General features: G+C 39.1%; 1 protein-coding gene across 1 annotated transcript in view; it reads right to left on the bottom strand.

The window, feature by feature from the left end:
• Positions 1-12,504, bottom strand: part of ERBB4 (erb-b2 receptor tyrosine kinase 4) — a gene marked incomplete at both ends in the record, with an annotated part of 612,462 nt that overhangs the window by 113,083 nt on the left and 486,875 nt on the right. Inside the window, 3 exons of the mRNA XM_080346338.1 lie at positions 898-996; positions 2,125-2,247; positions 4,824-4,956. Coding sequence (XP_080202464.1) covers positions 898-996; positions 2,125-2,247; positions 4,824-4,956 — 355 coding nt within the window. The remainder of the gene's footprint in view (positions 1-897; positions 997-2,124; positions 2,248-4,823; positions 4,957-12,504) is intronic.

Raw genomic sequence — 12,504 nt, 5'->3', positions numbered from 1 at the left:
ATTCATGAAAATTATAATCTTGACCTCTTACTAACAATATTTCAGATTAGTAAAACAAAAAGGCTTTTAAAATCCAGCATATTTGAATTTTCTTTCCCCTCCCTGTTACGCTTTACTGCAGCTGACAGCTTCCAGACTCCCAGTGCTTAGTTCTCAGGAACACTGAAGCAGGAGAGAGCTCAGGCTAAATTTCTGTTCCCAAGTTCCGCACCAGTGGAGACTTGCATACATGGTAAAATGCTCCCCTGCAACTCCTCCTCTTGTCTCTAGCTTCTCTACCATAGAAAGGTAAAATACCTGGCACACAAGACAGAGCAGTTTCAGCCTTCTACTGATGGGAAGATCACTTGTAAGAACTCCAGGTATCTTCAGGTCTATGATACTTGCACTGCCCTTCATTACCACGGCACTGACCTTACCCTGCTAGTGCAGGTACTTACAGTTCTGGAACAATCTACATGTAATAAACTGAACAGGGCAGAGCATTGCCTCATGCAGATCTGCCCAGCTCTACAGCTTCAGAGAAGCAGCACTGACCTACTTGCAGCTGAGGTATAACTTCGGTTTTTGTTTTTCGGTTGGTTGGTTTTGTTTGCTTGAACATTGCTGCAATAGTGAATGCTATAGAAATGCATTAACACTGAGACAGCTTGTCAAAGACTAAGAGAAGGTGGGAAATGCCCTACACACAAAATCTCAACTGCTGAGTTTTTCTAGGGACATGATATTGTAGCCCTTGCTGAACATCAGCAAAAGATCAGTCCTGTGTACAAGCTTCCTTCTACTATTTAAATATAAGGAAAGAAAACTGGCAGAAATTCCTCTTCACAATCTCTGTGGACTACAGAAAGACAGCCCCCCCTCAAGACTCAGAGACGCTGATCATCTCTTACTTACATCCATAAACTCCACATTGGCTTTTGGACCAGTGGTCTCATTAAGGATCTTAATGGCCACAGGAATCTTTACAGTTTCTCCTTCAGGGACCCAAATGCCCTAGAAAAGATTACAAAAAAAAAAACAGTGACATAAACCAACAATCATAGAAACTTCATTCAGAGTTACAGTTCTTTTTGATGTATTTGTCACATGATGCAGTTCAGTTACAAACCTCAGAAATGAGAATACACAAAGTTATAAAATAATAAAGACTCCACAAAACTACTTCTTGTTATCTGAGAATTAAAAGCTGAGATGGCAAAAAGGTAAATTTTAAGTTTAAAAATCACAAACTGTGCATCTCTTGGGCTATTTTGCCATCCTTCGTGACTAGTGCTATGTTCTTGGCAATCTCCTGGCAACCATCTCTATCACTTTACCATTGTCTAAGTATATGCAAACTGATAATTCAAAAATGTATTCCCATGACCTTGTAGCTGTAGTGACCTGGTCTGTATTTCCCCCAGGTCCTCCCCAGTCTGAAGACAGATGCAGTATCTGTCCTCCTCTACTGCTCTGACCTGCAATCTCCATTTGGCAGGTTTGTGTTGCTCCCAAAGGGTAACGCGATTGGTCTTACTTGCTCACTAAGCCCTACTTCATGCCTTTGAGAATTGGACATGACCAACAGACCTTAAAAGAAAAAGATCTTTAAATGAAGTATGTTTTGCCTTGTGGGTTCTGCTCTTGCATCGTCATTGTCAAAACGTGCATTGACATAACTCATCTATCTTTTCAAATGGAAGAAATAAGAAGTATTACTGTTTAGTTAATGACTATTGTTTTACATTATATTATTATTATTCCTACTTGTGAAATGAAAGTTTATCTAGCTTTTCAAAATCATACTCTAAAGCCATTGTGTAAGAACAGATGACAAATTTTGATATTGCATTTCAATATCAAGACAGCCCAGTTTGTGTAGTCGTCCTGTGTGCAAGGATGCTTGTGGCTGACACTGCTGTTTTTTACCAAGAAATAATATCTGCCCATTTGATTAAAAATGAAGTTAATGTTCAAGTCTGAAGATGTGCTCCTCCCCCACAGTTCCACCATCCAATGACTTTCCCAGACATGCAGGGCTCATGAACCCATTCATAGTATGGGACACTTTGTCACAATGCAGAACTTTACGTTTCAAAAGTTAAGTGAGGGGACTTGTTCCTGCAGATTGAAGACACTTACCTTGTACACAGTTCCAAAAGCTCCAGAGCCAAGAACCTTGACTCTCTTCAGCTCAGTTTCCTTCAGGATACGAAGCTGTGCTTGGTTGGGTGCTGTGCCACTTGGAGTCAAGGGTTCCACAAGCTATGAAGGAAAATCCAAGATCCTTAAATATTTGAAAATGTGAAGAACCATCAGAAGTTTACACTGAAAACAACTGTAAGATAGTGGTGAGGTGGGGTCTATTGACCATTGACCTGCCAAGCTGTGGAGGGATTTCTCACATTCAAAAGCAAATGAGCAAGAGTCTAATAAAGAACATCCTCACTCAACCTGTCGTAATTTCCACTAGGAATTGCACAATGGAGTTACGAACTGGAAATTGAATCGGTATCACAATAACACACCCAAGGACTTTTGCTAATGGAGGCAGTATAAATATTTTCTGCATGACAGAAATACAGCATTTATTATCAGTGCACCACATTCTATTTTTGCCCATTTCAGTGCCTTTTAACTTGGCCATATTTCTTTTTAATAGCCCTGACTTAATGGCTCATCACATTCTTATTCTGATTTGGGGAATGGACTATCTTATGAACTTCTGTTATACCACACAAGAGGACAGCTTTAAGGAGAAAACATCTTATAGCAGATCACTAATTTAGAACAGCCACTAATTTACTGCAAAAAAAGGCAAAATTAAACAATTTGCTCAAAATGTCCCAAGAAACTTTGTAAATGAGCCAAAATGGCACATTCAGTTAAAAACGCTCTCAGATCTCAATGTTATACCATCTCTGCCAGAAAAAACAACGCTTTTTCAAAAATAAATTAAAAATCCATGAAAAAGACAATACTCTAAACAATGAAAAACAGTCTGTTCCTTTACAGGATGAAGAAAATAATTCAGGGCTGCTACTACTCAAATTGGTTTGAAACCACAGCAGTATTTCGAAGTTGTCTGTTTACAAGGCTAAACGCATGAAGCTCTGCAGTTTGAGAACGACTTCAGTGGCTCTTTGAACTACTCAGTTAGTTGACCAGACTACTCTGGTTCAGGTAAAAAATACCAGTATCTGGAAGTTATGAGAGTAAGAAAACATAACAAAACCAAACAGCAACAGGTCAGGTTCTCACAGAAATGATTTGCGAGCTGTACTTTTTTTAGAGTGGTTTCTCTTTCCTCCTTCCCACTTTAGATACCCAGTGCTTGCATGGTGAAAGAAAGAAGATTTAGTGTAAAAGAAAGGTAGACAGCCTGGCAGTACACCTCTGTGTTTTTGTGAAGGGTGAAAACAGCTTCTGTGCCACAGTCCACCAACACAGGTATGTCAGAGAGAAGCATTCAGGGTGTCTAAATAAATGCTGGTAGAGTTTTACCAAGGATGATCTACAGAAAGAACAGGTCTGTCACTGCCTCCAACTAGAACTACAGACTTTAGCTGAAGCTATAGCCACTTGTGTGTCTACCTCAGGATGCTCCTGATTTAACCTTCAGTAACCTTCAGCCAAGACAACAGCTTCACCACATATTCTATAGAAGACCTTGGTCCCCCAGGAACTGCTGTCAACCACAGCCTCTCTCTCTGATCAAATGGACAATAAGACCTGGACTTCAGAAGCCAATACTACTCAAATCCAGTGAAAACTACCTGCTTAAAATCATTTGCGCTTAAGTAAAGGCTGACACAATGGCAAGATTTGCATACCTAAAGGCAGTGAGTATTATTAAACTTTCTATACAACTAAACAATATTTAAGAAGCAACAGAAACTCTAGCCAGGCACACAAATGCTCAGGCAGAACAGAAGGGGGATGCACGTATCATTTGCTCCCAGGCTCTACAGTAGAGATGGGCGGGAGCAGGACCCTTGGAACAGAACAGAAACAACAATATCAAAGAATCCCTATCTAACAATATTTCCAAGCTTCATCATCTTACAAGGGGAACCCTAATTTAAAATTATCATCACTTGCAAAGTGTCTCAAAGATAGGATTGAGGAGATGGTAGTAATCACCTTTGCTGTAGCTAACAAAGATTTGGTGTTATGTTTAAATAGACTTCCTAGATTGTCCCCTTCATCACTGGCATTACAAAGAGCATAACCAAGGGGCCACAGCACACCATCCTATAGCTCCAGTACATATTTTTTGCCAGTAGAATAATGAACCTCATTTGGTAAGGCTCTGGGAAGTATCTTAGCTTAATAAAATACATCATGATTGTGACTACAAACTTTGACAAAATCTAGACCACAAAGGCAATACAGGCACTGGGAAGAACAGTAAGTGATAATCTCTGCATTTAAACATTCTCAAGTTTGCGTCAGAGCTTGCTGAACTTACTTCAGTCTTAAAAGTTGACCTCAGTGTGCACTGGATGAAAACCTGTAATATTTAAGCATGAGAGCTGCTAAATATACTGACGAACTGGGATAGAAGTTCAATTAAGAGCAGGATGGGAGTTCAAAAATCTGGTGGAACAAGACTTTGTGATCACATGAATCTTTTTTGGTCTTCAAAAGCCATGAATCTGTATATGTACAGAAAACTAACATCTTGAAATAACTTCATTCATTCCATCAGTTCAGTCCTGCAGAAGTTAGCAAAAGGATTTCTGCAGACCTCCCTGGTAAATGAAGACCTGAACATCTTGAACAGAAAAGCAGAATAGCTCTGCATGTATTTTCAAATATTCTGTGACAAGCACGCTCACCTCAGTCTCCAGGAATCTTCGCAATGCTCTCTTCTTTTTAATGCTTTTGCGCCGAACATACACAGCAAACGTCAGGCCCAGAATGACAATGATGAAGAGGCCACCAATAACTCCCGCAGCAATCAGAGGAGTTCTAGCAATCAGAATCAGAGACTTTATTTTTAAGTAGAGAGAGAGAGACCAAAGAATGGTTGGGTACATATAACACAATCACTTGCAAAGCTTATTAACTGTCTCACGATCACAATTTCTAAGTCAGTCCTAATGGGAAGTCAGGCAAAACACATTAACCTATGGTATGACTTTTCCTGTTTTTAACCAATATACCAATTCTACTTTTTTCCAAACCACCATGCACATGTGAGGAGTTGTGTGGACAAGGAGACACAACATGCACTTTGATGGCAAACGCAAATCTGCAATGGCAAAATGAGGATACAGGTATCTGCAGTTTTCTTTCAAGAGCTTTAACTATGTTTATTTATTGGCTACATCTAGATTAACTCATGGGCTGTGCATTTAGGGGAAAACAAATTAATGAAACATTCCCAAACTACCAATATGACGCGTCTTACTGACTATGGAGGAAGTGAGAGGCAACTTCAAATGTGGTGTTTCACAGACAAAAATGGAGGCATCATACTCATAACACCTTCTTCAAGTGGAGGATACTTATCTAAGAACAACATAATTCATGACTAGAACCACACACCTTCTGGGAACTCCTGGTTCATTATTATTACACACAAATATTTTGGTTTGGTTTATGGCTGCACTCACCTGTTTTTTCTGTGGCTTTTCAGCACAGCCAAATCCCAGACCAAAAGACTGGTGTGTTGGAGCCCAACAGCTCCTGTGAACAATGCCAAGTGAGACTCAGCCTTTGCACAAGACCTGTTGTCCGCCACTACTCCTATAACTCCTCTCAGCTTTCCAGGATCTTGAGCAGCATGAGCTACAATTACTAACTTGTTTTTCCATAGTAATAAGAAGTAGTAGGCTGGCATCATGGTAGATATTATACAAGTACAAAACAAAAAGACAGTCTCAGAGAGTCACCCTGACTTAGATGCCCATATGTGGAGAACGTCCACAGTCACTGGAGAGAAGCAAGCACCCTCGGGTGAAAAAGTCAAAGTGATAGGTGCTCTGACTCAGTTTTCTATCTCTCTCCCTCCTCCATGTCTAAAGGATGGGTAGCAACCTCCAAACCAAAACCTTAAATTAGGCATTTTCACAGAATACCGACAACTTACTAGCATAAACACACAATGTTTAACATCCCTCCAACAATATCTAAAAAGATAGGTAGAAAGAGACAACAGGACAACTGCAGAGTATAAATGGTGCCAGAACAACTTCTTGGTGACTACAGTAAATAGGTTAACTGTTGTCAAGATTGTGGAAATATCACTGCTATGCTTTAACAGCCTTCTTCAGTTATGTATGAATGATGACAGAAGATGCATTATGGCCTATTAATAAAAAGCACACAGCTATTGAAAATTTAAAGGAGTCTCCCACAAAAACAGTAAATTGATTTATCTGTCCCTTTAGTCTTCTTTTTATGTCCTACCATAAGGCTGAGCAGTGGAAAGCAGTGCCATCTAAGCTGGTTTGGTATATTAAGGTGTGCCTATGTTACCACTGAGTACCGTTTTGAAGCGCATCTCTGAACGGTCCTCATACTCCCACATCTAGTTATTAAAGCACAGTGTTCAAAGAAATGCTTTCATGTTTGCCAAGGGAAAAAACACATTGGCACTACACAACACTGTGGAAACCATAAGCCTGAAGATAAAGGAAGCTGAATGTTGACTGGCTGTGAAATGGATTATGATGCTCCAATTCCAGCACCACCTACTCCTCAGGCAAAGACACTCCTCCTTCCTCTAGCTGGGCCTTCAGGCACAGTCCCCTTTCTAATCCCATTGGTTACTCTGCTGATTTTGAGTGCAGAGCTCAGATTAAAGGACCTGGCATATTCACCGAATACAGCACACCTCTGTATTTGCATGCACTTTCTATGATGCTGATGCAAGAAACTTTAATAGGCAATTGCAACAAACACTGAACATCAGAAAGACTTCTGTGGAGCTACTACTGACTAATGTTCTTCAGGAGAGGAATTGGGTTTTTTTATGCCATATAAACAATCATGTAATTTTTAACAAACACCACCAAACTACAGACTGACAAAACAGGCAGGAGATCTCTCAGCTTTAAAGTGCCTACTAAATAACTATCATAACAGCTGTCAAAATAAATAATTAGAGTTTTATGGTACGGTGAACACTAAAAATGGTCCAAACCATGTTTGCATGATAGACCATAATAACGAAGTGATTCCAAAGGAAACATAATGACTAGTGAAGAAAATAAAATGAAGTTACAAATTCCTTGCAGCACTTTTAGTGAAACGAATCTTTATGATGCATTGTGTCAACTCCCATTGACTTTAAAAGAAAGTTCTTATTATGTTTAGTAATGAATTGAAAAATACTAAGTAGTTTTCAAAACCTTCACCAAACAACCATTTAGTCATTAATGTGAAATATGACGTAATTGCATATTATATCTGAATTTTAAGGAGGTACCACCTAAACACACTGTTAAGCAAGCTTAAAAAGGGAGCGTAAGGGGAATAATATAATATGTGAGGTAAAAAAACCATATTTAAATGCTAAACAAATAACTGTAATGCAAAAGAAGTTTTATTTTGAACTCAAATTGTGCTCAGCTTCCTTCACTATTAAGTCCACTATCCTTGAAAAAAAAGTCACGACAGACACAAACGTCACAGACCTAAACGGATGCGACTGTGTACCATACGGCTTCTCCTCGCTCTGCTACTGAGCTAAGCCCCAAAGTCAACAATTACATGTTTTATTTGCTACAATACCAAATGACAAATCACTGCCTTCAGTGCTTTCTGGTATCATCAGTGCAGTTCACTGTTGTTTCCAAACACAGAAAAATTATTTTCTAAGCCCACTTTTCTGGGTGTCACCTACTGCATTTGGGTTATTTTTACTTACCTTTGTTAGGCTGACTTTGCTTTTCTATCTACTTTACTAGCACCTTCAAGTATCATGTATCATTTCTCTACTATTTTCACATTTGCAGTGTCTTATATTTAATACCCTGCTGAATTTCATTAACGTACTATTTACCTTTCCTCTACATCATTAAGTCTGTTTAACATGGATCCCTGCAAGGTGGCACTCATCAGCGATGCTGCATTGAAGATATAAAACCTTTCTACCGTTTTGGTTTTTTTTATAAATCAAATCCATTTTTTGGATGTGCACCTAAACAACAGTTCAGCTTCACACACAGCTGGGCACACATATCTCCTTATCTCTAGTGGCATTACGGGCTTAATCCATAGAACCATAGAATTGTTTAGGTTGGAAAAAGACTTTTAAGATCATCAAGTCCAACCAATAACCTAGCACTGCCAAGTCCACCACTAAACCATGATACACTGCGTTATTGTCCCACAACCACCTCTGTGAATGCAATTTGCTACCTTTTCTCACCTCAGACTACTCCCCGCTTAAACCTAATTCCATGAAAGCTAATGGGAACAATGTTGATGCAGAGACAAAAATTTCACTATAAAATCTCTATTTTGTTAAAGCCATTTTTAAAAGCATGGAGGCTCCATTTCTGTTAGGGCTCAGGAAGGCTAAAGCCAAGCAAAGAGAGTTAGTTCCACATCAGACCTGCCTGTCCAGCATAAATAATGGGCAGCCAATAGTCAATCCCAGCTCACATCTCAGCTCCACCACGAACTCCCCAACAGGAAACTCCTGATACTCTGCTGCTTTCCTTTACATACTGAAAATCTACCCGAAAGGACAAAAACAATCTCTGCTAGCTGTTTCTGGACTTTCATGCTCATCAAAAGAGACTCAGCATTCCAAGAAATATGAATCATAATTCAACCCCATATAATTAATTTGCTATCCCCCTTCAGCTGAGGACAGAACGCCCAATTAATGATTGGAAAAGGCGGCAGCAGGGGAGGCAGTGGGAGGGAAAATATCACAACATGTGAAAAATCCTGCCTTTAAACTGGAAACTGTGTATCTGTGGCTAAAAGTTGAAAGTAAGATTCTAGTATTCCCTCAGGAGAAATGAATAATATATATTTATTTTAAAATGTGTACTGTGTTTTCATATTTAAAATCATGTAATACGTACTCCCACACACCAAAATTGAGACAAAAATTTCAAAGTTAGTATTCCAAGATGGACAAGGATGCGCAACAGGGGGGCTCGTATCGTTCCATCCATCCAAAACATCAAAACATCTGCCATTCCCACAGTATTTTGAGAGCAGGTATTAAAGCCTAATTACTGATTTAGATGAGTACATGGTCTCGTACTCTTGACTGGAGAGCACAGCAGAAGGGAGAAAGGAAATAGAATTGTGGTCCATGGAGTAAAGTTGAGAAAGAACACCTGTTTTTTCTATCTTGGGCATTAACCCACCTAACATGATATGAAAATAAACTGAGCTTTGAAGCTGAGCTGTTAGAGGGCTTTAAATTCCTGCCTCAACCTTCCCTACCTTCAAATTTCACCTGTATTTCCAAACAGGATTCCTTATAACTTTGAGTATTTGCTAAGTGGTCACTTCTTGTAAGTTTTCATTATCAAGGCATTGTTTTTTCCTGATGGATGATTCGTACTGCATTCCTCACCCCTTCCGTCAGCGGGGAGCTCAGCCACCTTTGAAGCTGTACTTTTAGAAATCTAATGGATTCTACTAATCCTGGAATGATAAACTTGGTGTTAAAAATACACAAGATAAACAACCAGACTGGGAAGCAAATTTGTGTGTGTTTTAACAGCTTCTCTCTGCTGTGCAGCACTCCCCTGGCAGAGCTCTACAACTACAACTTCCAGAGTGCCTGGTGTTCACCAAGCAGCGCTCCCTGGGCTAGGAAGACTTAATCTTACATTATTCACTTTAAGACACACTTTGCTTTATGTTTTTCTTTTTCAAGAAAAAGGCTCCCTTTCCCCACCTAATCTCGGCATGCTTGAACACTGACAAATGTCACCATTTGTGTACAGATTAGGAGTTTTTTTCATGCACAAACACAAATTTTAGTTCACAGATGATCTCATGATTACTACCAATTCCACATTTAATCCAGATAAGGGCAAACTGCATTCCATTGGACTGTCACCTAGCTGCAGTTAAACTCTGGTGGCAGGTAGTTCTAGGCACAACTTTTCAACAACGTTGCAGTCTGTATTTAGGTCTACTCAGCAGTTTAACCTCAAACACAGTTTTCACTTTGGACAAGGCTAAAGCTGACAAACAGGGATCTATAGCCAAAACTGTCCCTTACCCACACTGGTTCCTATGTGGAAGCCTTCCTCAAGCAAGGATTTAAAGACATTTCTACACCACTATAATCAAGTTATCCGTAAGATCAAAGTTTTTGCACTGACTTTGCGAAATGAGAACATGCAGAACAGAGACTTGAGGTCTGTACTGGACATTGTACACATACCCGTTCCAATCTGGTGTACCACTAACCAAGATGTGCTCTTGAGAGCAACTGTGCTGTTAGGATACATCAAAATGTTTAATGTAGCGACATAATTTACTCACGGTTTGCATGTATTTTGGTGATCATGGCATTTATTGAAAACAAAACACCAACAAGATGCAAACACCTATATTATGTACGTTCTTTAAATTGTAAAAGTGTCCTACCCATGCCTCTTTTTTTAAAAAAAAGATAGGATTTCGCATTTCACTCAGCAAAATAAATATTTAATATAGCTTTGAAAATGAATATAACTTAGCATTCTAGACATTAATACATATTGATTATAAATTTATGACATCTTTATTGTCATTAAGCACCCATAATGGATTTCTTTAAAACTACTTTTAAATCTGAACTGCATAATTTAGGACAACAACCACATTTCTGTTATGTTTTCATCATAAATTACAAAGAACTCGCAATTTTAACTCCCTGTTAATACAGCTGACTGGGAATAAACACAAATTTCTGGGATTACAGTACCAATATGGAGGCTTTTCATGGGCTTCTCTCCCTTTAAAACCCATCTGACGCCTCTTGCACCCCTGGTATTTTTAGTCTGAGATTCTTCTCTTCTGCCACAACATAAAAAAATGAATGCTATTGTTAAGAACTTGCACAGTGACTTTGTTTTAAGGCTTGTGCTTTAAGTAAGCAGATTAATGTTCCTTGTAAAATATGCCAAGTCAGACCCCATATAATGCAGATTGATTTATCTGTGACAGAAAGCCAGTTAAATCCCCTAGATTGGACTCACAGGTGAAGCCAGTTCATCAAGTAAAAGAACAATCCTCTTTATACACTTGTCATATTTCTCATTTTCTTTGGAAGAAAACTTTGCTTGAAAATAAAGAAAACTAGACCTGTAATGACCATGGGCACTGATGGACTGCTCTGAAACTAGAACTATCAACATTAGCTCAAAGAGCTTCTCTCTGCATAAAGCATTCCTATTAGAAGCAATAAACCCAGCCTGCTTCCCTGTAATCAGTTGCAGTCAACTGGCTCTACGTTATGTCTGTGTACGTGAAATTACAAATAAGAAAACACGGTTTTCTCAAACAGTGTGTTTTCCTGTTTGACATTATATGCTGACAGACTACTTTGTGTGCCAGCCCTGCTTTTTATCCATTAACAGTCAAATTCAAAAGTACCACAGAGCAGCACAGTCTGAGGCAGAGCACATCACACCACTTGAGAAGCTGGAGAAATACAAAGTAGTGCCCATATTATATCAGTAGGTAGCCAAAACACTCAATGGGAGCTGTGGCACATAGAGAATACAAATTGTAGTATAAAAGTGGCTATTGAAACGGAGCAGGAACATTCCTCCTCCACTCTGCAACAGGTGTTCAGGGCAGATTTTTGTAACATTTGCTTAATTGCTATATATTGTTTTCTATTATATGTTTTAGCAGACAACGACAGGCCAGTTACCTTCACCCTGCCTCCTGTACATCTTCTCAAGCAGAAGGCTGAAATTGAGCCTAAATGGCTCAGAAATTATTTAAACCTGCCCTCTGCTTTGCTGCACCAGTGACTGTACAGATGAGTGAATACTGCAGGCAGTATTAATAGGAATTTATTAACACTTCAGGTGGCAGCTTGATTCAGCCTAATGCGTGCTGGTTTTTTCTTTACATTTAACAAACAATTATGTAGACCGGTGTATAATTCAGAGTTTGGAAAAAAAATCTGATCTCTGAGGACATGTATTCATGATGAATTAGACATTCAATAGTTTGCTCTCTAGAAGTTTTGGTACCCAGTATTTGGTCCAGGAGCTGGAGGGAAATTCACTTCATCTGGGTGACAAATCAAACTGTAAAGAATAGAGAACGGAAAGGAATGTTCAGGAGTATTTAAAATAACCATTAGGATGAAACCTGTACTCTTCTTTCTGCATTTTTTTAAACACTTTCCACATTCCACTAGAAAATGCTTGTAAATTACTTAAGCTCCAGTTAAGCTTTCACAGAAATTGAGCAAATGAACACACAAATTCTCCAAAACCACACACAACTAAGCAAAATTTTGCTGGTAGGACTGCACAGGTGGTTTGCCTACCTTTAAGGAGCTGGAGGAAGGTTTCTCTACACCATGTC

Source organism: Nesoenas mayeri (genome assembly GCF_963082525.1).
Source record: "Nesoenas mayeri genome assembly, chromosome: 6".
Classification (NCBI taxonomy): domain Eukaryota; kingdom Metazoa; phylum Chordata; class Aves; order Columbiformes; family Columbidae; genus Nesoenas; species Nesoenas mayeri.
Note: the sequence above shows the minus strand (reverse complement) of the source record. Positions and strands in the feature narration are given on the sequence as shown.